This window comes from Nesoenas mayeri (genome assembly GCF_963082525.1).
Source record: "Nesoenas mayeri genome assembly, chromosome: 4".
NCBI classification, from domain to species: Eukaryota; Metazoa; Chordata; class Aves; order Columbiformes; family Columbidae; genus Nesoenas; species Nesoenas mayeri.
In genome coordinates, this window is record NC_137540.1 from 10,986,663 (window position 1) to 11,014,640 (window position 27,978).

Genomic DNA, 27,978 nt, shown 5'->3' on the forward strand with positions numbered 1-27,978 from the left:
CCCCCGCCATACCGGACACTGCGCAGGAGTTCACAGCTCAGATCTACCCCGCGCCCCCGGCGAGACGCGCGGTGTGTAACGGGGGGACAGAGCCAGCCCAGGCCGTGGCTCCTCTGCCCTCGGGCGGCTCCCGAGCGCGGTGCGGCCCTGAGGCAGGTTTATCACCCCAAGTTTCTTCAAGGGTTTCCGGGCGGTTTTAGCTTGACCACGCCGGCTCCCCGAGCACGGCAGCCCGCTGCTGCGAAGGGCAGAGCTGCTGCGAAGGGCAGAGCTGCCCCTCGGACGCCGCCTCAGTGCTGGGCCCGCCCGTTCTCCAGCCTCCCCTGCCGCAACCGCCATGGCCACAGCGTCACGCGGCCGGCCCGCCGCACCCATTGGCACAGGGGACGGAAGTGACGTACCGGCAGGAGCCCGGCGGAGCGCGGTGGCGGACTCCCGCCGCACGGCGATGAACAGCCGCCTGCAGGAGATCCGGGAGCGGCAGAAGCTCCGCCGGCAGCTCTTGGCGCAGCAGGTAGCGGGCAGGGGTCGGCCGGCCCGGCCGCTGCGCTGAACGGGCAGCGAGACCGTTCCCCCCGGCAGGGCCCGCCGACGGGCGCTCGAGCTCCTAGGCCCCGCCCTTTCCCCGCGGGCAGGGGGGAGCGGGCGCGCGCTACCTCAGGTGTAACGGTTTCCCTAACGGCAGCGCGGGGGCCGTTCGGCCTTTGTCTCCCCTCGGGGCGGCTGCGTGTCCCCATCGTCACAGATCGGTCGTGCCGCTCACCCCGGCTGCCCAGTGGGTGGGCAGGGGAAACGGCGACCCCCGGGGAGCCGCGCGATTCGGCCCCGCAGGCCCGGTGAGGAGGAGGCGGTCGCTGCCGGGGGCTCCAGCCGGGCCTGGCTCGTGGGAGAGAGTGTCGGGTTGAAAGAGCGGCCCTTTGAGTTCGTGATTGTTAGTGTTCTGGGTTCGGTTTTGTTTTTTTTCAATCAGAGGTAACTTTTGCTTGAATTTTTGTTGCCCCTTGTTCAGTTAGGAGCTGAAAACGCAGACAGCATTGGTGCGGTGCTGAACAGTAAAGATGACCAGCGGGAAATCGCTGAAACAAGAGAAACATGTCGGTCAGTATTGTTGCACGGTATCTGTTAGAAATTAGTTTCTTATAATAGAAATACAAGTTTTTGACGTACAATGAGAATGCTTTCCAAAAAGCAAGATAAAATCCCACCGTTTATTTTAAAACATACAATTTAGTGAACAGAAATGCTTTATGTACTCAAATCTGAACTTTGAATAAGGTGAGAAAGTTTTCCCTGTTAACTTCTAGTAACAGTTTGGAAATCAAGGCTAACTTTTGCTTTGTGTGTTAAAAAGTTGCTGTGGAGCAAAACAGGTGTGAATTGAGAGTGTGCCACCTGCATTGCCCTCCAGCCTTTATACTTCTGCTAAGAGCAATTACAGGCAATTTAGTTCAAAAGTTCTTATGGAACAAAAGACGTGTCTAGGACAGTATAGCTAATGCTTATTAATTCTCATGTGTAATAGTAATTTCCTTGTGTGTGCAGGCTTGAATTTGTTTCTGTACTGTTTTGGTTAAAATAAGCTGTACTTTCTAGAGCAGGAAAATTATTCCATGAGGTACCTGTTGTCAGGAGTCTTGTCCTTAAGAAGTTGTGCTGGTCTCAAATATACTGAGAGAGGAACAACTTTTGATATGCAAGTTTTCAAAATAATTTCAGACTTTAGCAGAAATGTGTAGTCAAGGCAGATGATCAGAGATTTCTGAAGTGTTCTCTCTCCAGAGAGAAACTGTTCTATATGATGATTTTTTTTTGTATGTTTGTAGGGCTGCTTATGATACTTCTGCACCAAATGCAAAACGCAAATATCCAGATGAGGGAGAAGCTGATGAGGAAGAGATTGAAGAATATAAGGTAAGAAAAAAGGAAGAAGTGTCTTTTTTTCTCAGTGTTCCTGTGCCTCTAGGGGGACATATAAAATACATGTGTGTATAAATAAAAACAAATGTGATGTGTATAGATACTTTAAAGTAGGTGTCCCTCAGTGGCATCTCCCTTGATGATCTAAGAGAGGGGGCATGGACGCTTAGTGATTTTCTTCAGATGTGGCTTAGGTGCATTGAACTCTGCACTCACCAGAACCCAGTATTTGGAGGCTTAATTTAGTACTGCTCCTAGGAGGCGGTAGGCTTAGGTGATAGTGCCCACAGGAAACAGCACTGTGCTAAGGCTCGTTGTCTTCTGTGGGAAGAAGTGGTAAAATGTGTGTGTGCTTGGGTGCACACACACACAAAAAAAAAAAAAAAGTAGTCTTGACCAGAATTTCTTGTTTGAGAAGAAAAGCTTGCGTTTTAGCAAGTGGCACAGGTGATTGGATGAAATATGGGGAGACTGAGGGTATCTTCCAAACCTGCCTGTTAAGTGCAAAGGAATTTGGTTCTGGATGAATGGAAGAAATAAGGGATTCTAAGGGAGTGGAAGCAAGATGCCTGGTTTGGGGTATGCTTTAAGTATCCAAAATATCCAGGAAAAGGTCAGTTTAAAAAACAAAGAAAAACGCATGCATTGCCACTGAACAATTAGTGGTTGTCAGACTTGTATGCCCTTCATTTTTCAAGTGCTTATCCAAGAGCTATTTAATAGCTTTCTTCTTTGATATCTAATTTGATGTTTTGGCTAAGATGAGTGGTAGAGAAAGGACATTAAACAAATGCATGGTTATGAAACAGCTGTCTTTCTGATTTGCTTTGTGATTTTGTTGTAGTATATATTGTATTCCCCCCCTCCTTTTTCTTTGTCCTCATAACCTTGCTTCTGTGGTTATGTAGAATCAAGGTCAGTGCATTTATGAAATAATGCAGTGTCTGCTGTTCTCTTGGATGCCTAAAAATAGTAATTTTTGAAATGTGAGTGCTTGGTAGTGTTACATTTGTGTTCAGGTTTATAAATCTTTCGGTAATAATGTCTGTCTTACTAAAACAAAAAGTTCATTTATGACAGAACATTCCTTGATGACTAGTTTTTGCAGCCTATCTGTAAAATGGACAGACTTTTTTCTTAACATGGAAGTGTTAGTCTGTACATCTTGTTTAGCAAACCATTTAAGTTACCACCTCAAAGGATTTACAGAGTAGATGTGCTATTTGTGAAGTGGGCTTTTTGTGCTCACATTAGTGATGAGTTAATATCAGTTTTACTCCTTCAACAAGTATGTGTTTAAACAGCTAGTTGTTCTTTCTGTGAAATACAAGTGAATAAGTCACTTCAGTTGACAAAGCATATGAATCTTAGAATTTTCTCCATTAGCATGGAGAAGATTTACCCTGATTTGGGCTGTAACCACTTGCAAGTGGCCAGGCTCTTGCTGTGTAGTTAAAATGGAAGAATATTTTAATAATACTACCTCTGACCAACTTCAGTCAAGCAAGTGAACAGATTTGAGACACTTGAAACCCCGAAGTAGAACATCTGTAGTGGCGCCATCAACTGTTTTCTACAGACATCGCTAATTCCCTGTTGGCAAAGAGATAAGAACATAGTAAGATCCCATCTATATTTATGTAACATTTTCATTAGTACTCTAAGCCTGTTTAAATTTAGCCTTGTAATATGAACTGATGTAAGAATCTAGATCCTTGTGATATCAAGCCCTATTGAGTTGTGATTAATACTCTTTAGACAAAAGTAACACTTAACTATTAGTGTTACAGACAAATATTGCAAGTTTATCCGTTCTGCTAGGAAAATTAAAGGTATTTTTGATGTTAAGTGATTCGCGTCTTTAAAACCCATCTTGTTGGGTTCTATGTGGTAGATCAGTTAATCCTTCTGAAGTGGTTTCACAGTCTTTTTAAGTGCCCTGACTTCAGATTTGGTGGAAATGAATGTGTCCTCAAACCTCGACTGCTCTAGCTGGAGCCTGAGGAGCGAGCTGTAATTGCTAGTGGAGGAGGGTGACTGGGAAGATGTGACATTACTGTGGTGCAGTGTGATGGCAGAAGGTCTGCAGGGGCACTGTGTGTGGATGTGGGCACGAAACCTTTAAACAAATGTAGGTGGGTGTTTTAGAGGATTTCTGTCAGTTTCTGGTGTTGCAGATGGAAAGTGAAGTGAGCTGATGACACCTTTAGTGCCTTACACTTGATGTTTTGAGAGAAGGCTGAGCGGTGACATCGACTTCTTTATTATATGGGAGAAGTGTGAGAGCTGTTTTTCTAATGAAACATGAAACATGTTATCTCAGCCATGTAGGAACATCTGATTAAAAAAAAGTTGGTATTTTCTGTTTTTGTGGATTTGGGGTTTTTTTGGTAGAATAAGTGTAAACTTACAGTGATGGTTCTTAAAGAGCATCAGGCTGATAGGAAAATAGAGGATCACAAGGGTGCTTGTTAAGCTTCCTGCTTGACTCTGCATTGCAAACCACAGAGGTGGGAGATATGGAAGAGATGCATTATTGGCAAAAATGAGTAATCGATATTAATTCTTTAGAACTTCTGCAGTATTCTTGTTCTTGTGGAACTGTGTTGTATTAGGGTTAGTTGAGCTTCATGCTCTATATTTGGAAGTGTCAGGTAAAGGGACCAGACCATCTACTGCTGCTCCCAGACTCTTCATAGCCTCCTGAGAGCTGGGGTTGTTGCTCCACATCTCCCCTTCCCCATGTGAATTTACTCAATTGTTTGAACTTGTATAAATGTCTGGTATTAACAGTGTATTGTGGGAAATTGTTCCAGAGTTTTAAGTTTGTATGAAGTACAAAAATCCCTGTGATTCCAATTTGCTCACTGGCAGCCTAATTTGATACAGTCATTTTTTTACTTTGTTTCTGCAAGCAGCGGCCTGCAAGCTTGTAACGCTTCCATGTCATTGTACTGGAGGCTGAAAAAATCTTACTGGTTTGAATCATAATCATCATATTTACTTAATGTGTCTTTTGTAATTTGAATATTGTGGGTAGTTTCTGTTTCCCTAACTCAGCAACAATATACCAGATTTGGGAAATAAGGATGATGAATGTACAAGAGCCCGGTATCTTGTATTATGGTTAATTTCATTGTGCCTCGGCTTTGACTGTGTCCTTTTCCCTTTGAAAGTTGGTGGTTTGGGTTTTTTTTTTGCAACCACGAGACTTCTTTTTTTTCTTTTTTTTTTTTTTTTTTAATCACTTACGAAGGCGTAAAGAGAAGTGGGATGACTCAGAAGTAGGTGTCTAACAAGTGTTTATCATCAGAAGGCTAAGATTTAGAGGAAGATGGGAGAGGGGAAACAGGTGTAAGCTTATGATGACATAAGCAGTTTTTAGTAAAACTCAAGCTTTCAGCTCTTTTTGCCTGAGTAACACTTGCTGCTCTTTATCTGCTGTTCATTTCTTTTCCTTGTAAACACTGTTGCTGTTTCTGATTGAGTAATCTTTCTCTTTTTGGTCTGGTTAAACAAACAAAAGACTGTATCTCTGCAAGTTCTCTACCTGAATAGTGGGGAGAGGGTGAATTTGTGATCTGTTAGTCACAGCAGGCATTTCAGAAGTTGGTTCAGAGCTCCAATTTCAATAGAATATTCTGCATTCGGACAGCATATACAGCATAGGGTAAAAGCAGCAGTTAATAATAGCATCTTCTCTGCATTTTTGTCTTAAGATGTGTTTTACGAGAGAGAAGTTTGGTTCCTTTCTATGAGGAATCTGGTTCTCCATCTTTCATTTTATTTCCGTGTGTTAAAATGTCTTTTTTCTTTTTTTTTTTTCTTAAATATCTCAGCCTGGAGACAGCTTTCCTCCTCATATGAAGCACTACACTGATTAAGATTTCTGTTGTTATGAGTAATGTATGGAAAAGTACATGCATCCTACTAAAATATGGGAAATCATATTATTAATTGGTTCTTCAGTTTTATTTATACATGATTTATGTACTGGATTGTTTCAGGATCAATGGGAAAACAGAAAGTGACGTGAAGAAGCAAGTTTACCTTTTGTTTCTCTTTTCTGAGTTCTATGTTGGATGTTCAGAGTATGTCAGTGTGACTGATTTCTGAATCTCAGAAATCTGATGAATGAACAGTTGGTGAGAGACAACTGGGGAAAAATAGCAATAAGATTCCTGTCTCCTGTACATTTTGAGACTACAAAATGGCAATTTTAAAGTTACTTTTAAGAACAGTCCAAATGCAATACAGGCTTGTACCATGTGCTGTTTCTGCAAAGTGTGGACTTTAACAGATTATATAAAGATGGTTTCAGCTGCTAAGGCTGGAACATAAGAGATGATTGCATGGGTATAAACGTTCAAAGGTTCTACTAGAGAAAAACTTCAATAAAAGATATCACTTGCTTTAGTCCAAGGTTGTAAAGCACTGCCTACACTGTCAGGGTCTAGAAATGAAAGGTTTCTTATTTTATTCTTCTTTCAGAGGTCTTTCTCAGAGACTCTTCTCATTAATGAGAAGTAGACTTTTTGGGAACAGGTATTTTTTTTCCCTGTCCAAAACTGAATTTGGAATAATTCATGATTCTGCGGTTTCAGGAGACTTATGTTTGTAGACAGCCCACTGCTTTCCTTAAGAAGCAGAATCATAATGAGGAGAGAAACATCATGATCTTGCAAATTTGTAATATCTGCTTTCTTTCCAAAGGATGAAGTAGAGCTGCAGCAGGATGAAGAGAACCTGCCCTATGAAGAAGAGATTTACAAAGATTCCAGTACTTTTCTTAAGGTGAGCTGCTTTTGCAGTTAGGAGTCTAGTCAAAGCTGACATAGTTATGTTAAACTATTTCTGCAATTGATGGTATTTGAAATACAGCTTTAAAGGCTGAAGTAATTGACTGGAATTCGCAAATATGGAAGTTTCCTGTGAAATATATGACTTAAGTAGTGCTTACATTGATCTGACTAAACACCTGGGTCAACCTACAATAAGCTGGAGCAACAGTGGGCCTGATTTGAAACTGAAAACACAACAGTCTTGACTACTGTATCTTATAAAGGCATATTATGAAAAAGAAATCTGTTACTTTCTCATTTATCAGACTAGCACATGTAGTGTGTGTGTATGTCCAGTTATCTCCCTATTTCTGTCACTGAAGTCCCTTTTGATTTCCAGGGTACTCAGAGCTTAAATCCACACAACGATTACTGCCAGCACTTCGTGGATACTGGACACAGACCGCAGAACTTCATCAGAGATGTCGGTATGTCATTGTCAGTAACTGTTTGAAGATAACTGATTTGACAGCACTTCTTTTTCTTCCCCTTTTTAATTCCTTACAGCTACTGGGAAGTGTAGATACACATATACTTCATAGTTTTGTCTCTCTTAGTGCATATATTTCAATATATAAATTTATATGAATTATTTTATTTTTAATCAGTTAGGAGGTGATTATTACCAAGGCTGTTCTTACTCTTGGTTTTATTTGAAACTATTTAATCAGGAATTATTTTTTTTAAAAACTAAGCTGCTCTTGTTCCAGAAAATAGGTGAGTCTAGTGAGCAGATATTGAAACTTTTGGAAATTTGAATAACTGACTTACAGTTCAGCTGTTTCCTGGATTGTGCTGCGTCCAATAATGCATATAGCATGTAAAGTATGGCAAATACTTATATTTATGTCAGTAAGCAATATGGATAGTATTCACCAGCTCAATTATGTAACTGCTGGCAACTCACTAGAAGGCCCAAAATATTATTGAGGTTAGAGGATGTTATTTTTTAAAGTTTATGTTCATCCAGCCATCACTGAACTTGTTATAGAAATCTTACTTTCTTAGGCGTGAATTTAATCCTTCTAAAGCTAAGGTACTGTTTGCTCTTGTTTCCCAGAAGGGGTGCCTGGTAGTTATTTGATTAAAAAACAAAAAGCAGGACATCTCCCTCTGCAGTTTTCTGCAATGGTTCCCTATATTTTACCAAATTTGTCAGGCTAAGTGTGTTGTGTTTATAGTTGTCAGCCCAAAGAGGTTTTGTTTGTCCATTGAGGCAGTTTATTTCTCTCTATATTTTGCGAATGCTTCTGTGAAAGGCATCTGGATGTTCAGTATGAAAACCTGTCCTGACTCAGTTATGTTTCTGTCTGAAAAGCATCTGGGCCTCAACAGTTTTGTACTTGAAGTACTTCAACACTGTTCTTTGAAATAAGATGAGAATGAAGAAATAACAGCCTGTGTTATTGACTCTTGACTTCTGTGCTGCATAAAGAATTGAGAATGAACAGGACAAATTGTTATATGAGTGGTAGTATGGAAATGAGCGTATCAGCAGCAGTTAGTCTAGACCCTTTATTAGAAATGAGGTATGTCAAGTTGATTAGCAAAGACTTTCTACGTGAAGATCAGACCTCTGCTTAGGTGCTACTTCATAGTTGGACATGACCCTACAAAACGCTGTAGGACAGTATTAGTTCCAGAGTACCCAGTTACACCTTTTTGATGTTGCTGTTGGAAGAGAAGAGACCTGTGGGGTTATTTTTGTGTGTCTTTGTGTGGGTTCATTTTGGTTTTAGTTTTCTTGGTGGTTTGTTGTGGGTTTTTTGGTTGATTGGTTTGGGGTTTTGTTTTGATTTTAAACAACTTAAGTCATCTCAATTGAATATTATTTTACATCTGTTGCTTAGCTGCTAACTGGCTTCCATTTCTGCTGGTTCAGGAAGCAGCACAGCAGTGGAAATCAGAAGAACATGATGGTGTTTTTAAGGTGTTACATAATTAAGGAAAATAATGAAATAACTTCTGGGGTTTTTATGCACATGTAATAATAGATAATAAGGTTACATATTAAGAACTTTGCATTTACTGGTGTGATGCTAGGGTTGGAAATTCAGAAGTTTGAATTAATATAAGGAGAGGGATGAAAGGTTGCGCAATTTGTGGATTTGGGTTTGTTTTTTGTTGTGGGGGGCTTTTTTGGTTGTTTTGTGGGGTTTTTTTGTTGGGTTGTGTTCTTTGGTTGTCGGTTTGTTTTTACTACATGGATTAGGATCATTTAATGTTGTAAATTTAAATGAACATGAAGCTTTGTAAATAACTCCTACTGAAGTTGAACTGGGAGGCAGGAATGGTACCTTTTTGGTTTGTGCTGAGAGTATTGCTAGCCATAGCAAAAACACACTGTTTCTACTTAATTTTTTTGAAGGGGGAATGTAACATACTGAAAAGTTTGTTTGCTTTTCTCTTTTTTTAAAAAAATTTTGCTGCAGAAAACCTAATTAGGGTTCTCCCTTTTGTATTCTGTATATATGAAAGGTTTGAAAATCAATGCAATAAAGCTAAGTCTAGGAACCCAATAAATAAATATACATGTAATTCAGATCTTTGTGACTGATGCCAAAGTGCCACATCTCAATAAAAGGGTTGTTTAAGGGAACCAGCAACAACCCAATTGCCATCTTAGAAATAGTCTTCAAAGGTTAAATAAGAGTATTCTGTAAATGAGTGTTAATTAGATCTTAGTATAAACTTATGGATGGGGGTAGTAACAAAATAACTTTCATCATTCTGGCTCTTGAAATGAAAGATTGTTTCCTGATGATAAAAGAAGCTGTGAACTTCCAATCACTGTAGTGGTCTAGAGAAGATCAGAGCATAGATACTGTGTTCAGTAACAGCCATAATTAACTGGGTGAATGCAGGAGGCTTTGGTCAAGTAGTGAACTAAAAAACTGCTTTAAAGGGTTTAGTTTGTTCTAACAAAAATTTGAATGAGGCTAAGTATTAATATTTGGACCTATTCAGAATACTAGACAATGCTTAATTGACAGTTTTACTCTCTAAGTAGTTGTTAACTTCATGTTTTCTTCTTCTTAGGCTTAGCAGATAGGTTTGAAGAATACCCAAAACTTAGAGAGCTCATCAGATTGAAGGATGAGCTGATATCTAAATCTAACACTCCTCCCATGTAAGTGTTCTTGTGGAAAATGCCTTTCTTCTCCAGAGCTGTTTAAAGTTAGCTGTCTGCTTTGCAAATCTCTATCTTTAGCACCTGTTCAAAATTTACATTTTCTGTTTCTGTTTGTATATTCGAATTAATCAATTGAAACTTCAGAAGAATAAAATCAGTTTGGTTTTGTTAGTTTAATCTAGCTGTTTAATGTAGTGTGTAAACTTTCCAGAGTGTGATTATTTATAGTATCTAAAGCTTTGGTTTTTAAGACCAAATTGTCAGCTGATTGGGCTGCCGGTTTTAGTGTGGGAACTAAAGGAATGTCATATGATTGTGAATCTCATTATATGATGCAGTTTACAATAACAAGAAAAACTTTAAAAATGTGCCTCTTAATATAACCTTAGTTGTTCTTGTAACAGTTTTTTTTTTAAATAATATTCAGTTATTATCTTGGTATCCATTAATCAGATGTTACTTTGTAGTTTAAGACCAAAAAATGTTTAGGCTGGCTGGCAGTGATTTGTCCTATTAATTTCAGATTACCTCTGAGTTTTTGCTGAACTTTTGACACAGTATAAGTGTGGAGCATGTTACTCCCAGGAATTTGAACCAATCTGAATGTGACCCTAATGCTTTTAATATACTGGAGTCCTAATCTGTACCCGGTAAAATAGCATTATTTCATGATAGTCACATGAAAAGCTCTGAAATAGTTGTCTGAACAACTGAGATACAAACTGCAAACTGCAACTTGCTATTTTGAAGTTAGATGTGTTTTGGCATTGTTAGCCTTAAAGCACAATAGGAAACAATTCTAATCAAAAGCTGCCTTCTGATAACACCAAGTACGCTTATGGTACAATAATCCCTTCCAGACACTTTCTTAGGAAGGGGGCTGTGTGTCTGATAATCAGCTTTTTCAAGGTTAAATGTTTTGACGGGTGTATAATTTTTTATAGTGATACAACAGTGACTGGGCAGATATGGATGTATTTCAGCACGTATTTAATAAAATCAGTGTCAGGAGAATTATGACTTTTGTTATTGGGATAGAGAAATACTTTTCTACTTTATGAAAAGTAATCACACTTCCAGTATTCAGAATCTCCTGAACATAACTTATAATAAATGGGAATTCCTAAAATATGTCACTTTCCCTAAGTGAAGCAGAAGAGAAGTCTGTTAGCCGGTCAGTGAGTGTTTGCTTCTTAAATGTTGATGCGTTCTCCTATACAGAAAGCTTGGTGATTCTGTAGTAGTTTCCAGCTTGTCACAGTAGAATCCTAAAAACTCTTTATTGAAAGTCAACTTTAAAAAAGCAAATCTTAATGCAACAGCATCCAGTCTAGGTTAACTGAGAATGCATTATGCATCTTACCTGAATTTTGTGCATTCGAGCTATGTGAGCTACACAGGAGACCCTTCTTGTAACTGGCTACACAGAAGTGCTGTGTGGAGTAGTATTCAAACCACTGTGGTAACTTTGTTTAAATAGGTACCTACAAGCAGACTTGGAAGCTTTTGATATTAGAGAACTGAAGTCCAAATTTGATGTGATTCTCCTGGAACCACCATTGGAAGAATACTACCGAGAGACTGGCATCACTGCCAATGAAAAATGCTGGACCTGGGATGACGTAAGTATTTTTCTTGACATGAAAAAGATTTTGTACATGCACATAAGCAAACACTTGGAGGATTTAACTTGGTATCAAAATGTTTGAGATGTGTTTTAAGGAAAAGGGGATTTTTTTTTTTTTTTTTAAGAAAAGACTAGATTCTTAAAAAGACTGTTCTTTATTGTAAGCCTGCTTACAGTATTTGTGCTAAAGGAATTTTTCTGAGGAGTTTATTGAACTAAATATACCTTTTTGTTCTCTCTGAGCCTGCTCGAAACTTAAATGTAATAATAGTGAGTTTTCTCCCTACCCCCAAATCCCATGAGTTTTCTGTTTGGTTTTTGCTGTTGAAATTCAGAACATCCATTTAAATATTCCTTTGTTTCTCAAAATTCTTGAAGAAATTTTTAAGGTGTGCTTTTTAATGCTCTAGTCTTCTAGTCAAAAGAATAGATGAGTTTGATTCACTCGCATGCCTCCTTTCTCCCAACTATTGATTAGGTAGGAAATTTTAACAGTCAAACCAATTGTAATCCTGAGAAGCCTAACAGAATAGATAAACCTTACTTGTGGAGATTTTTCTTGTATTTATGTGTTCCTTTACTGTTTAGTCACATCAAAGATTTTTTGAAGCCGTTTTGATTTCTGACCCCTTTTTGGGAGCAAAGAGCAGTCTTAATGTGCAAGATGTGGTCCTTTTCCAGGTCACTGTTGGTGCTTTCGTTTTATTGTGCTCTAGTAAACATTCAGAGAATTGACTTATAGAAAAGATTTTAAAGTTCTTTCTGTAGTAATTCATGTAGATACTTTTAAAGAAGGAAACACTGAAGATGTATTGGTGACTCCATTCTGTAACTCCTTTTCAATAGTCAGGTATAGAAAAGCAAGGTGAAGGCTGGAGGCTCTGGAATGCTGTGTGTCATCAAGCATAACAATTTGATGACACACAACCTCCTTCCAAGTTGTCCTGCTCTTCAAGACTGAACCTGAGTATTCCTTATCACATTCAACAAAAAGCTTGTAATGCTAATAGCGATGAATTGGCTCTGTCTGCTCTATGGATCTACACTTTACTCATAAAAAAACCCAATAACAACAACAAAATAGCAAAACCACAGACAAACAACAACAAAAAAAACCCAAACAAACTCACTAAAAAAGAAATCAACAAAACAAAAATCACCAAATAAACCACCACCAACAGAACCCCCACCAGCCCCGCCAAAAACCCAACCACCAAAACCAAAGAGCAAACCCACCCTCACAACAAAGCAGCCAATCTGTAATACAGAGGAATAGCTGATTAAAAAAAAAAAAAACTATTTGCTTAACCACGTTAGGAATTCTTAAGTTCAGGCACATAGGTGGGAATATGCAACTAATAAATACCTGTTATTTAGAAACCCTATTTGAAAGGTATGCAGGACTCTGTATTTTCAGCAAATTTGTCATAATATGAGTGAATCAATAGACTGAAGCAGTTGTTGCTGAGGTTTTCTTTTTAACTGTGTTCTGTGCATTTCTGTGGAACGAGGTGGTGGTGCTACCTTAAAGTAGATGTAGCGTGTCCCTTAGGCTGCACATGCATAACTTCAGAAGTGAATCAATCAAACTAAAGGATCATGAGAACAAATCAAAATTCAGGCTGCCTTCTAAAGAATTAATTTGAAAACAAAGGCATTCATGCCTCCGATGAGACACGAGGTAATGTACTTGTCAAGGAAGAGGTAGTGTCTGTGTTCAGCACTCTGTTACATCAGGCAAAAATGGTGCCTGGCAACATTGCCGGGGTAAAAATCATTCTGTCCTAACAAAAAAAATGGAAGTGTTGGAGTCAGGAGTCATCCTCTTAGTTGGGATTTATATCATCTTAGAATGGCTTCTGCTGCATTATTTTTTTCCACAATGGCACTGAATGAAGCTTGATTTGATGTGTTAGCAAGTTACAGATGAATCTTTTCAACTTGTAATGAGTAACAGATGCTTCCATCTGAAGTTATTTCATCCTGAATGTTACTCATTCGTCATTGTTGAACCACTGTCCTGATAGATTCTTGCTTTTTTAAAATTTTCCTGAGAGTGGAAATGGAGAGGATGTCTTTCCTGTATGATAATAGGAATTAAGCTGTTTTTTCTTCATCATGTGTCTTCACAAGCTTCACATACGTAGTTCCAGGGCTGAAGAGAAACAGAACACCATTGCTCTGTTTTAAATCTTTTTACTACCAATGGAATAATCAAACAAAGCAGAGGTTTAGGGGGAAAAAATAACCATATGGGTTATATTAGTCTTTTAAGTCTAGAATTTTCTATACAGATACAATTTCTGTTGAATAATTAAGCTGATCATCAGTGCTGTTGAAAACATGCACTTGGTACTGATATGGTAACTTTTACAACATATTTTCTGGGAAACAAGTTTAAGAGGATGGCTGCGAATGGTATACAGACTAACAGTTTTAATAGAAGTGCCTCCTGATGGTTTCTGTGATAAGGCTTCAACACTTGTTTAGTATTCTTCCTGATATAATTGGTAATTTATATTTAATTCAGAAACACTTTCGTTATTATTAGATCATGAAATTGGAAATTGAAGAAATTGCAGCCCCAAGGTCATTTGTGTTTCTGTGGTGCGGTTCAGGCGAGGGTCTGGATCTTGGCCGCGTGGTAAGATGATGTTTTAATTTAATTCATCAGGGATGGGCTTAAGAGTTTATTTTTATCCTTGACTTTTTCTGTATAGAATTCTCAGCTATAAATGCTGAGAGATGTTTTGTTACTGTGGTAGAGGATATATAACTTAAAGTAGATTAAATATATTTAAGTGTATCTGCCCTTAACTGTTTAGATACTGTTATTTTCCAGATGAGTCACTGTGACTGTGTGAGGAAGTGTAATTCTGTAGTGACCAGAAAGCTGTACTGCTGTCTCATTCTTGATGTATGCATGTTGCCATAGGAGCAGGTTGCCATGTTGAGTGCATTTACATCACTGTTTTTTAACAGGTGTCTTAATAGTTTTATGCCAAAAATATTCATGCTAGTAGAAAGGTCCTACTGTTGCATGAACTGAGTTAAAATTGCGTGCATAGCACTGCTTATTTTCAGAAAACACCTGGAGTTTAAATAGGTTTACTCATAGTGAGCTCTATTAAGTTCTACTTCCCTGTAAGATCTTTGAGTTTCAGAGTAATCTTTCTGCGTGCCAAGGTAGCACTGCTTGTGTTGGGGTGGTGGGGTCAGAGTTTCCAGTTGGCTTCTGCTATGTTGAAGCATTCTTTCCTTAGTTTGAGCAGTCCTTTCTGTTAAAACAAGATGGCATTTGTTAACATGTAGTTACTAATCTGTTTGCTTTATCATCTGCATTTCATTCTGAGGTTAGTTAAAGTAGCTATTTTGGATAGATAGATTTTGGTCATAGACATATTCATAGCAGCTGGACAGTTCTTGAATACAGCAATAGCCAAATGAGCTTGAGTCCTTAATGCCCAATTTCTTCCATTCTCAAGACTACACTTGCAGGCGTTAAGGATTGGAAAAAAACCACAAAGTGGTAGCGAAGGCCTTTGGTTGTTTATCTTCTCGTTTGTAGAACTTAGCATTGATATGAAGCACTATCAGAGTGCAGGTATTAGTGGAGATAAGGACAAGACAGCTGATCGCTATGTTGTTAAGACTGGTCTAGATTAAATTTAAATATCAGTAGGTGAAAATGAGTACACAGTTGCATAGGGGATCTGTGCAGTGTTTTTTTTTTTTTTAAATAAGAGTGATACATGAACAAATTGATGTGCACATAAACCTCTTTTTTAAAAAAATTGACAGCTTGACAAAACACAGTACGGTCATGCCAGTAAACAAGGTATCTTATTACTCTATGACAAATTTCTTTTCCATCTATGCTTTATGAAAAGTCAAGTACCTATATGAGGGTTTAGTTTAGATTCCTTTAGCTTTTGGTGTAATGTGAACTGCTTTATCTGTCTATAATATTTAGTGTCTACGCAAATGGGGTTACAGAAGATGTGAGGACATTTGTTGGATTAAAACGAATAAGAACAATCCTGGAAAGACCAAGACTCTAGACCCTAAGGCTGTTTTCCAAAGAACCAAGGTAAAGGTTTGGCTCAGTTTCTCCTCTGTTCCCATCCTGTCTCTTCATGCTAATGAAACACCTGGTGCTCCACAGGAGTTGGTGACGTGCTTTCAGGAAAGCAGACACTAGGACTTCAGAGTTCTCTTCTGCAAAGTACATTATATAGAAATAAAAATATTCGTAGGACAAATGATGAACTTCTGCCCCCTTCTTGACTGTAGTCGGTGTGAGGTATAGAAGTTTCATCAACATTTAACACTGCTTGGTACATTTCTATTATAGTCTTCTGAATGTGATACTCATTTAAGGCGTGTTGAAGTGCATGTAGCTGAGGATTCATAGATGGATGCAACAAGAACGAAATCCGGAGAGGAAAAATGGAAGCTGGATAGAAAATGTTATTGTACTTTGCAATGTTTTTGACTTCTGGGTTGTTTCAGTTCTGGGTGAATGGTAAATAAGCAGTTAGTCTTTTTGCAATACCTGTTGTATGACATGCAAACTCTTCCATGTTAGAGGAGAAAACTTGCAGGTGGAGGAACAGCTTTTGAACGGAACTAAACTAAGCTGTAAAATTTGACTAAATTTAATGCTGAAAGAAGTCTTTACAACTGGAGGTTATAAATGGATGCAGTCAGAAAAAATAACTCTGGAAGACTGACTAAATACTCACGTACAGGTATGTGCTCAGAGCTTGAACCAGATACAGGACTGTTAGGGACCAGAGCTCAGCCAGAATCTCCTGACTTCCTGAAGGTGATTCTAATGCACAAGTGACAGAATTGGTTTCAAGTAAACTGTTTCTTAGGGATGTGGTGTAGAGAAAAGATGATTTAAGAGGCTTAAATGTATGTTATTCAAAAGTTTAGAAAAAATGCAGACAGGATTAATAACTAACTGTTTAGGGTATATGTGGGTGTAACTGGCAGTTTTACTGAATACAGAATATTGGCTGACAGTTTGATAATTTAAAGTGTCGTTGATCTCAGGACTCATTCCACGTTCTTTAATCATTTGTTAGTGCTAAGCATCCTCAACTCTGTCTTATATTTGCCATTTTTTAGGAACATAAACTTCCCTTTAAGATATCTGGAGTCTTTCTTCGACTTGCGTTTAGATTAATCTGAAGTTTGTTTGCAAGTGTGTTGTAGTAGTTATAAATATTTGTAAGTATAAATATTGTATGTTTATTGCATATAGTATGGCAAGTATGTGTAGCTCACTTGTGAGGGAGATGTTAACACTAACACAAGACAATTTGGGGGTGACTTTGTTTGGCAAAGGAGAATAATTTCTGGTGTCAGAGAATTTCTCTGTTTATTGAACAAGGATTGGGTTGAGGTCGCTCTTCATACGAAACATTGAAAATTGAGCTAGCTTATTCTGACTAAAACGTAGTCTGTTGTACAAGAAGTATTTACCAGTGATTACAACAGCAAGTGCTATCCTGTTATATTTAGTTTAGACATCTCTCTTGATGGATGCTTTATGCTGTGCCACCTGTTACAGAATCTTAGGTACTAAGATTCTCATAAGATTCTGTATTTTATAAAAATAACATGTTGTGTGTAGTTCTTCTGAAGACTAGATTTGTGAGGCTTTACTTGATGGCCAGTTTGCTTAGCAGTGTTCTGCCTTATTATTTAGTTAAATGTAAGATCTGAAAACCCTGTAGCTTGGGTGCAGCTGATCAGCTGCGAAGATTTGATAGGTCACCTATTCTACTTCTCATATTTATTCACTAACTCTTAAAACCCTTGCCAGAAATCTGGGAACGATTACATACTCTTGTCTGCAACTTTTTTTAGAGCCATCTGGTGGTGGTTAGTGAATCAATGTTTTAGGGTACAGGGGAAGATTGCTCCTCTGAGTTTAATATTTCCAGAAACAGAACTCTGAAATAAATAAGTAAACCCTTCATTTCCTGCTGTACCAATGATGGTGATTCCTCATTCACAGATTGTACATGCTAGTCACTTCCATTCATCTATAATGTTTCAGAGGAAAGAAAAGCAATGCATGTTACAGTTAAAGAACATTTTTAATGCTGATGGAGTTGACTGAGAGTGTATTCACAGTTTGCTAGTGGTTTTACTTTTTGGATGCAGTGTTATCTTCTAGTAGGGAATCTGAGGCTGAAGGCTACTTTTGTAGCAGAGGTACAATGTGAAAAAAATACATCTTATTTTCACTGACAGACTGTTTCATGACTGGGAACTTTAAAAATTATATGTATGAATAAAGTTAGGATCAGAATGCTAATACCAAGTATTAATTAATACCTACTCCCTTAGTCTTGCCTTCAACTTGTACTCTCCTTGTGGTGATTTCTCAGCCTTTCCAACTTAAAGCTCTATCTTTGCTGTAATTGAAGAAGTTCAAGTATCTTATCTCAGCCTCTATCTGAGTATTATCACTTTGTAGTGTTGTTTTTCAAGCCAGATAGCTCACCCTACTCTCTGCTTTGTTTTCCAAGGGTTTTTTTAGTGGCTCCAGCTTGTTCTGTTCTAGTTCATGCTTCAGACTTTTTTCTGTATAAGAGTAGGATCTACTCTGCCTAGAATGTCCTTTTCTCTCCATTTTGCTCAAATCACAGACGTCTGTGCTGTAGTAGCATGTGTGGCATGTGACAGGTCCTCTTCTGTGTTCCTTGTACATAGGAGCACTGCCTCATGGGCATTAAAGGAACTGTGCGTCGCAGTACAGATGGTGACTTCATCCACGCTAATGTTGATATTGACCTCATCATCACAGAAGAGCCTGAAATTGGCAACATAGAAAAACCTGTAGAGATCTTTCACATCATTGAGCATTTCTGCCTTGGACGACGACGTCTTCATCTTTTCGGAAGGGACAGTACAATTCGACCAGGTAGCTCTTATGCTTACTTTTGTCAAATGTTAATTTACTTTAATAACCATCTTCCATCATCTGAGGCCACTTGGTGGGTTCTGATGGAAGCTGAGCCAATAACGGTTAATCCAAATGTATGATACTTCTGCCAGCGCTTGCACCAACTGAATAACTATGTATTTCTGCATCTATCCCCATTTCTCCCACTATGGGATTACACTACAACAGAAAGCCACATGAACTTTCTTGGTGGCTTCTCCATAGTGGAAATCTAGTCAGGAGTGAGACAATCTACTGAATGGAGATACTGCCCAGGTTTCCAGCCCTCTGCTTCAGGGAACTAACCAGCCTAATGTTCAGCATCAGAGAGGGATTGTGGCATCACTTGACAGTTCAACACCATGACAGTATCAAAGTGGCTTCTGCTCTAGTTCATGTTCTGACCCTCGTGATGAAATAGAAGAAACTTTTGCTAGAACTGAAGTTCTCACATGTGTATTTTCTTAGCAAGAATGTCTGTCTAGGGTGAATCCTTGGCCTGTGTTGCAGGGATGTCATATAGAACCCTGTTAAGTGTTATTACAGTTAGGTTATAATTTCTGCTCTTACTATTATGTTAGGGAGCAAGACCAAATCACAAATCCAGTTTAACACTGCTTACTGTTAAGTTTTGGTTTGTAAGTATTCATTTTTAGAAGTAAATATTTGCTCAAACAAGAAAACCTTTAGGCTTTTGTTTTCTCCATGTTTTCTCTAATTGAAAATAAATGCTGAAATTATTCAGTATTCTACTGGAATACTGAAATGTATGATTTCTGTCTTTTTAGGGTAATATTCTGGATATTTCTTTTCTATGAAACTTTTATTTTTGGACTTAATTTTTAGAGCTAGTATGGAGTTTACTTCACTATTAAAATATCTATATCGTGTGTAAGACAGAGTAGCAGAATTCTCTGCTTGTAAAATTCCCATCAGTGTCCCGAAGAGGTTTCTAGAGATAAGTCATGGGTCAGAAAAAAGACTTCAAGGAGATGCATTTTTGGTTTGTGTGTCAGTCACAAAGCAGCATTGTTTGGAAAGTCTGAGACAACTATTACTTTTTTCAGAAGAATTTTTTTGTTAACCAATATTTTTGCCCGTTCACGTGTCTAATTTAAAAGTGAGTTTTCTTTTTTCCCTGTGTGTGGTGCATTTACACTTCTCAGAAGCACCATTTATTTCTCTAAACCAATTTTAAATCACTATGAGCCCCTCTCCTTCTTTGTCCCCCTCTCCTTCTTTGTCCCCCTCTCCTTCTTTGTCCCCCTCTCCTTCTTTGTCCCCCTCTCCTTCTTTGTCCCCCTCTCCTTCTTTGTCCCCCTCTCCTTCTTTGTCCCCCTCTCCTTCTTTGTCCCCCTCTCCTTCTTTGTCCCCCTCTCCTTCTTTGTCCCCCCTCTCCTTTTCTTTCTTTTTAAATGTGCAGTAAACAAGGCAAATGTTCTGTAAACTCCCAGGGTAAAGCAAACAGTGTTAAAGAACTGGTCTTGTTGGGTTTGGTTTTTTTTTATTATTCTTCTTTTCCTTATAAGCGTGTTGTTGAGATTACTGAACTACATTTTTCTTCATTAATAGATGATACAACTGAAAGTTAAGTTTCCATTGACATTTTTAGTGGTCTAAGCCCTATTTTAGCAGCCCCATTTTAGGTCAAAATTCTATGTTAGGTCATAATATGGAGAAATAGGAACATATTTATTTTAAATGTCTGCCTGCTATGCTTCACTTGGTGAAGCTGAAGAGCCCACTGAATGTTATGTTTGTGCATAAACAGGTTAGTTTAACTCTTTAAGCTCTATTTTCTTATCTTGTGGGCTTCAACAACAGCATTGCCATTTTATTGTGTTTTCAGATGTGTGCTTTCAGTATGCTGTGCTCTTGGATGCACTGTCACAACTGGTTTCTGGATACAAAATTACTCCATTCATGTTTAAATGCCTTTTTTAAAAGGGAGGAGGAGGATGTTGCTACTTCTAAATAGATGAATTTACTGATCTGGTTTACAATGTGGCTGCAGAGGGACTGGAAAACATTGTAGTGTAAGAGCAAGTAGGAAGGAGCAGGAAAGGGTCTTGGGAAACCACAGCTTCAGTGTTCCCATAGCCAGATGTAATTTTTTTAAAAAAAAGAGGGGAGGGGAAAGAAGGCCTTAAAAGTGTCAAACTGTGGCTTTCCTAGAGGTGACCTTTTCATTCAGTTCAATACAGATGATATGTACAAGAGTCTGTCCCCATAGAGTGTTTGTTTGCTAGGGAAAGGCAATAATGGCCATGCAGCTTGTTACTGCTTTTGTTGACTCTGGCTTTGTTCCTTAGGTTGGCTGACTGTAGGACCCACCCTCACAAACAGCAATTTCAATGCAGAAACATATTCTTCGTACTTCACGGCTCCAAATTCCCACCTGACTGGCTGTACCGAGGAGATTGAGAGACTGCGGCCCAAGTCACCACCACCCAAGTCCAAGTCTGACCGGGGAGGTGGTGCCCCAAGGGGAGGAGGAAGAGGCGGGACTTCGGCTGGCCGAGGAGAAAGGGGCAGAGAGAGGAACAGAACTAACTTCCGGGGTGAGAGGGGTGGCTTCAGAGGGGGACGTGGAGGTACCCACAGAGGAGGCTTCCCTACCCGCTGATGACTGTTAGGTAATTGTTTCCTACCCTATTCCCATGCCTCATCTCCGAATCTTTTTCTTACTCTTGTTTTTGATAAAGTGAATTATCTGGGGACTCAAGCTAGATAAATTTTAACATTGGTTTTGGTGCAAGCATTTACAGATAGTTTGCCTTCCAGTGACCAGCCTGGCACATCACCTCACCTGGCAGGCAGGACCCTGCACCTGACAGCTTCTGTTTGCCAAAGCAGAGAGCATCATCTCTGCAAACCATGGACAGGATTGAAGTGAAGATACTTGCTTTTCCCTTACAAAACCTGCAACATGTAGGCTTTTTTACAACTGTCATTTTCTCCAAAACATGGATTCCTCTTCCTTCTTTGTAGGTCCAGGTTTGGACTGACTTGGAATAATATGTTGGAATGGGCAGTTCTTAATTGCATGGCCATAGCAGACTTACTCTCTTATTTATGGAAGAAAAAGTGCTGTGTCTATACTGACACCTATTTTAACTTCTTTTAAACCAAGGAGCAAATTGAATAAATAGAATTATATTTTTTCTTATTTGATTTAAATTTCCCAAATTATTCCTGGGAATAGGGAACAAGTTCATTTTTTATTTGTGGTGTATAAGCCGTCACTTTTCATGTTTGTTGTGGGGAGAGTGTTAATTCTGTGCAGTTGCGTGTTGTGCTTCATGGTAAGCAAGAAGTCGTGGGTGTATATGCAGTCCAGAACTTCCACATAGGTCTGGATTGCTTTGGGATTTTCACCCAGTGTCCATAGCTTTGTTCTTTGGTGGGGAAAACAGTTTTATTGCAGAGTAGTTGCAATATAAGTAGTAGAAAGGCCTCGCTGGAGGTCATATTGGAAATGTGAGGCAATGCTGTAAGAGCAAGAGCTTCCTGAAAATAACCACCTGGAGAATGAGGGTGAACTGAGTGTTTTGCTTTGCCTGTGGCCGTTATGCACATTGGAAATAGATTGTTGGTGATCAGCTCTGAAGTATCAAGTGAAGAGGAAGGAATTCACTTTGGTAAGTACGATATTTGTTTTTAGCAAAACCATGACTCTGACCTTTTCAGTCAATGCTTGGTAGACTGAATAAACTTGGCTGTTGAAGTCTCAGATTCTTAGTTGTGGATTTGGGAAAATTGGCTTTTAAGTCTCATGAAGTTTCTCTGTTGAAGCCTGGCTTTTAAATGACTGTCCTGTAAATTAGTGGATTATTAAACTTGTTTATCAAAGCTAATTTTGAAATATTTTTCTTAATATTTTGTGGGTTTGTTTTCCTTGAGGTTTTGGGGTGACTGAGTTTTCCTGTGGTTTCCTCCTTACTGTTTGTAAAAGAGCAGGCAGTAACTGTTCTTCTGGTGCATGAAATCTTAGCACAGAAATTTTTATAGGTTCTTGTCAGGTTCAGGGCCTTGCTGTTGTGGCTGGTAAGGGACTGCGGAGGTGTAGGTGAAACTCGCCTGTTTACATTTTGATTCTTTCGGTGTTACATTAGCACATCTGAGGAGTGATGGGGTTTGGGGGAGAGGGTGTTCTCAGGGTAGCACTCTGACTGCAAAAGACTACTTAGAACTGCATCTGGTAGTTACATGCTGCATTAAGAAAACTTTTTTCTTGATTTTTGTGCTAATCATGTTCTTACCTATAAAGTAAATACCAGAGATAACCTTAGGAATGTTGTTTTTGTGCCAGCAACAAATCTTATTCCTTTTTTTCTCAATTTGTAGAAAATATTAACTCCCATTTTCTTCTTTCAGTTATATGTTCATAGCTGATAGTTCAATGCTTAGGCTTCTCTTAATATAGAATACTAGGCTACACTGAAGAAGAAACTCAAAAATAACTGTTTAAGATGTGCATCTGTATCAGTTTGCAGAACTCAGGATGCTGCTCAAGACTTCAGTGACTTGGGAAATTAACTGCACATGGTCTTGTAAAAAAAAAAAAAAAAAAAAGAACCAAAACCAACCTACCAAATTCATCCTTCCTGAGCATGCAGAGTTCGGTTCCTCGGTTTTTCCCTTAAAGTTGAAATAGCTAAAAAGTAGTCTAAAGAAAAAAAAGAACACTGCCCCAGAGAGTGTTTGATTTCATCTATATGGATGGGCAATCTTCACCAGGAAAGTATAATGTACATGTTGTTAACAAGCAACCTACCTTTTTAAATTGAGGTTAATGGAGAAGGAAATAGAATATTCTACATGTCCTCTGTGAAGAAAGACACCTGCTGGTCGTACTTGGAAGGTGCTGTTTCAGCAGTCACAGACGGGCTGTAAAGGTAAGGCAGTAGCGCAGGGTGCATATCCCCAAAGGCTTCGTGTCATGTACTTGCAGCTGTGGAGATCATACTTAGAAAATACCCAAGTTGAGAGCATTCCTACCTCCCCTCCCATTATACAGTGAAAACATCTGGTAATTTTTTTTATTTTAAACTCTTTGGATCTGGTCTATATCTAAAGCGATGTTTAGAGATGAAAAGCTTTTAATTTTGTTACCAGTTGTCAGTTAATTTCTCAGCTATAACACTTTAACAAAAGGAGAAGGGTGAAACGCATCACCACTGAACTGATGAATATTTCATCTGCTACAAGTGACTTAACTGAAGCATGTTGTCCTTGAAGATAAAAAGCCTAACAAGTTGTTTTTCTTTCCAAATGCATAATGCCACCAGTCTGATTTGGGATGCCTGTCTAGGTCTTATCTTTCCATTCTAGAAGAGGCTTATAGTACTTTGAGTATCTTACATCCCATATAAATCAAGTGAAGGATTTGACAATTACACCGACGAGGTACTCGGGATGTCTTAGCATCTAGCTCCAATGGGATTTTCAAACATCAGTCAGCTGTAACCCACCATGTATAAATCCAGCCTTTGCCTTGACAGTTCTTCCCACTTTCTGATATTGCTGGCTATTAAGAAGTTGGTGGAAATGCTGGGTGTGCCATGCAGGTCAGTGGGCAATGATCTGGGGGGTTTTGATGTTGTTCCTTAACACAGTATCATGAGCACAGGCACACTGTGCACGTTCATAATACTGAATGCTTTGTTCCGTGGCATGGGATTTAGGCTGCAAAAACTAAGGAACAATTTTAATCTGACAGTGGAAGTTAAATGGCATTAAGTCAAGGGATTAATTTTAGAATACGCTGATGTTCTTAAATCCTTTGCAAGGGATAGAAATAACCAGAACACACTATAGGAAAAAAAAGAAAAAAAAAAAAAAAAAAACCAAAAAAAAAACCCAAAAAACCAAACATGTAAAGCCCATTAACTTAAAAACTGTAAGTCTTTGTTTCTTGAATATGGCTTTTAAAGGATGCATTAACTGAAAGGGTGATGTAGTGAGCCCTCTTGTTTCTGTATGTAGTTGAAAAATTATTTTCCTTCTAAAATTGGTATAGTTGGTGGCAGCTTAACTGCTATAATAGAAATCTTGCCTGTGTAATGTGATGAAGGTCAACTTAATAACATGGAGGAAAGCTTACTGATCCTTTCTATTAGAGAGCCATTCCCATGGGCAAAAAAAGCAAGCACTAAGTAAGTTTTGTAGTGAAACATGAAGTAATTTTGACTAGAATTATTGCAGCGATTAAAGTAAATCTGAGTTGAATATTACAGTCCTGCTGTTATGAGCTGCTTATGAAGTGTTGGACAGCTTTCAACAGGGTCCAACAGCATAAAAAACTGAGAGAACTTAGTATATGAAAGAATAAACACACACTTAATGATTATATTTAATAATTGGTTATGTCTTTACAAATAGTTGCTGGTGTCATTTTACAAAGTACACTGATTTGGAATGGCAACAAATACTTTTTACAAGGTAACATCTTCAACTAAAAAGTGCTTGTCTTGGCAGCTGAATTTAGTCTGATGATCCTTTTATAATATATCCACTTAGTTTAAGAGTTCTCAGTCAATGCAAAAGGATACAATTGTTTTGGTAAGCAGTCAAACCAAAAAGATACGCATTTGTACTGCTTACCTTGGATATAAAAATGATTAGCACTAATTAGCAACACTGACATGTTTAAAGGCACTTTTTATTTTTTTCCCCATGAGGCCCAAGTCTTATCGTTACTTTTGAGGGTTTTTGTTTTCCTTGAAACACTGATTTTTGTAACAGTAGCTTTTCAAGTCTTGTGCAGAGGTGTTGGTCCTAAAGATATAAAGAGACTGCTGAAGTACCTGAGGTAAACAGCTCTTCTGAAGATTCTGCCCTTCTAAATTCTACCTTAAATATTGATATCAGCAGAGGTTTGTTTTTCGAAGTAGTGACTGTTGAATCAATCCGTCATGTAATAGATAGCACTGGTGTTAAACAAAAGGCTTTCTTTTTGTAGCACCACAAATAACATTTGGTTAATGTGTCAACTGTCTTGTGGTTGACCTGCCACTGAAAATGTGATGGACAGACGTTTATCTAAGTTGTATTGGGAATATTCCAGTTAGCAAGCGTACATGTTCAGTTTTGGAGATGTAATTAAATAGTATGCTAAAATAATTGCTGCTTTAAGACCAGTGACTTGTACCGCACTAGTGTGGCACTACCTGCCTAACTTAGGATAAGGACTGTTCGAGTACTGTTCTTCCTGTGGTCCATTGTCGTTAAACTTAAGTCCAGTTATAAAGTGAGGCACTTCTGTGTCCTGGATAACCCCTGGTGTGGAAGGTTACTCAGAGTTCTGTTTCTGTAGAAAGTCCCTTCCAGGAAAAAAGGGGATTATCTTTTAGAGATTAGCTTTACATTAAGGATTTTTAAGTACTCAGATTGAACTACATGATTACTGCAAATGTGATTCAGCTGTGTGCCCTCACTTAGAAAAAGCTGTGTTTTGTATTCTTTTCCTCTTCTGTATAGATTGTGAGATCTTTCCTGGCACTCATACAACTTATGACGAGCACAAGGAATAATTAAAGAGCTCTCTAAATTATATTTTGATATTTGAAAATGTATACCATATGCTCTTAAACATGGACAGTTTGAAATCTGGCAGTTCAACTTAAAGACTTGAGACTCGCAGAAGATTAATACCTGAGTGCAGAATAACCTATTCTACAGCTTAGTAAGTAAACTAAATAGTGAGATTGTGTGAAATGAAACTGTACAAGAAGAGCACAGAAAAGGTTCACTAAAGCACAGGAGAATGCCTTGGTATGGTGGAGCTGTGGGCCAGCCTTCAGGCACCCATGACTCTCCCTCTTGCAAAACCAAAAAGCAACTGACAAATTTTTACTCAATTTGTCTTAACTGAGCAGCTGGCAGATCTCTTTGTGAACACAGCATAAGAAATCCACATAAGAAGCTCCTCCATAAATACTCTTGTCTTCTACTAGGAACTGTCGGAAAAGCATCTCTGGCTGCTCCCGCTGTTTCACTATTATCAGCTGAAAAGAGGAGATAAATAGTTTTTAGGCTACAATCATAGCAAACTGCAGTACTGTTTTCCTGTATCTGTTACCGGATGCTGTTGGGGTGGGGGGGTGGTGGGAACCAACAACATAATTGATCTCCACATTTCAGTAATTGTATTTATGACCACAGGAGAGAAAGACTAGTATGAAATAAGGTTTGCAGAATTAAGTGATAACATTTAGACGTAAGCACTCTGACTGAGAACTAAGCACATGTGAGATGCTTGCGCCTACAATGCATGCTGGAACTTGCTGTCGTACACTAAAATTCCTGATATTTAAAAAACCTTTTACAGCTACAGTGAGTTTTGTCAAAGTCTGTGGTGGTGTTTTGAAGAGGCATGAGGAATGAGTTGAGGCAGAGAAAAGTCTTACCTTCATAGTGTAGGGCTTGTGGCTCTGGATACGCTCCAGTATTGACTTAAGTTTCTTAGAAACTGGGTTGTCCAGGTCGGGCAGTAATGTCTGTTAGAATGAAAGTATGGCAGTTTGTTCTAGTCCTGTCACATCACATGTGAATTCATACAAGACTAGCTGCTGCTCTTGATGATGTGAGTTACTGTGGATTTCATTCTAAACTGGGAAATGCCATCTCCATCACAAAAACATGCATTTGTCTAAGCCATTTTTTACTTCAACGTAATCACTACATGAAAATTCATCATCATGAGGAAGTTTAACTATGGCAAAGTGTTTTGTTCCCATTTTAGCAATACACATTAAATAGGACTTCAATAAGCTTACAGGACAGAAGCTCTCACAACATTTTTAAACCTTCTTAAACTTTCACTCCATTAAAGTTTTAGGTGTTACTTCTGATGTCTTAACACCTCCTGGTCACCCGTTTCTGCTCTAAGTTGAATGATGCAAATCTATCTGACTTGTTTCTCTGATTAGCAGTCTGCTCATACTGAATCACAAATTCTGAAACCGTGACTGGTCTCCATGTACTCACAGCCTCTGTGCTGATGTGTGCGAAGGACGGCACGTTGAAAAGCCCTTGGATGAGCTCTGGAGGTGCGCTGACTCCCAGCCATAGGAACATACTCAGCCCGCTGGCCAGAATGAAGGCCCCTCCTTCGGAGAGACGTTCCTCTGAGCAGCGGACTGCAGCGGGGACAGCGTCACTCTTCAGATCCAGGCTGTGCTGCGGGGCAAAAATACGCAAGAGTTGCAGACTCGGCAGCTACAAGGTGACTAAAGCTTTAATTAGACACTGACAAATAACTAATTGAAAGGTTTAGTGCATCTTAGTGCTTCCTTTCCAGATTAGAGGCAATTTGAAATTAAAAATCTCTTCCAGTTAGTGCACTGAGTGCAAAGGAATACCTGCTGCAAGCAGGAAGACACTTGCGTACCAGTGTTGATCTGTAGTAAAGCTGGTGCCTTTCATTAGCCTGGTCAAAAAACCTTGTTAAAAGGACAGTGAGATTCTTAGAGGATGCTGATGTCGATGACTG

The 27,978-nt window shown here is 38.8% G+C and overlaps 2 protein-coding genes across 6 annotated transcripts in view; one reads left to right on the forward strand and one right to left on the reverse strand.

The window, feature by feature from the left end:
- Positions 1-390: 390 nt before the first annotated feature.
- Positions 391-27,488, forward strand: METTL14 (methyltransferase 14, N6-adenosine-methyltransferase non-catalytic subunit). 5 transcript variants are annotated; one of them, XM_080343180.1, is made up of 12 exons: positions 415-514; positions 1,010-1,098; positions 1,824-1,911; positions 6,631-6,711; positions 7,099-7,186; positions 9,798-9,888; positions 11,372-11,513; positions 14,070-14,162; positions 15,492-15,608; positions 18,251-18,461; positions 20,795-21,118; positions 27,416-27,488. In XM_080343180.1, exons 1-11 carry the CDS (start codon positions 449-451, stop codon positions 21,106-21,108), a joined length of 1,380 nt encoding a protein of 459 aa, XP_080199306.1. In that variant the 5' UTR covers positions 415-448; the 3' UTR covers positions 21,109-21,118; positions 27,416-27,488. The 5 variants fall into 5 exon arrangements, with proteins under 5 accessions (XP_080199309.1, XP_080199306.1, XP_080199307.1 ...); XM_080343181.1 differs by having other exon boundaries at positions 27,419-27,463; XM_080343179.1 differs by lacking the exon at positions 27,416-27,488 and adding an exon at positions 21,267-22,425.
- Positions 26,351-27,978, reverse strand: part of SEC24D (SEC24 homolog D, COPII coat complex component) — a gene marked incomplete at both ends in the record, with an annotated part of 51,877 nt that continues 50,249 nt past the window's right edge. The window contains 3 exons of the mRNA XM_080343177.1: positions 26,351-26,491; positions 26,894-26,983; positions 27,474-27,665. Coding sequence (XP_080199303.1) covers positions 26,351-26,491; positions 26,894-26,983; positions 27,474-27,665 — 423 coding nt within the window. The remainder of the gene's footprint in view (positions 26,492-26,893; positions 26,984-27,473; positions 27,666-27,978) is intronic.

Bases quoted from the DNA above. Each gene is read 5' to 3' on its own strand.
- METTL14 (XM_080343183.1), top strand. From the start codon at position 449: ATGAACAGCCGCCTGCAGGAGATCCGGGAGCGGCAGAAGCTCCGCCGG. The intron at 11,514-14,069 runs GTAAGTATTTTT...CGTTATTATTAG, and splicing joins AATGCTGGACCTGGGATGAC to ATCATGAAATTGGAAATTGA. The intron at 18,462-20,794 runs GTAGCTCTTATG...TTTGTTCCTTAG, and splicing joins GGACAGTACAATTCGACCAG to GTTGGCTGACTGTAGGACCC.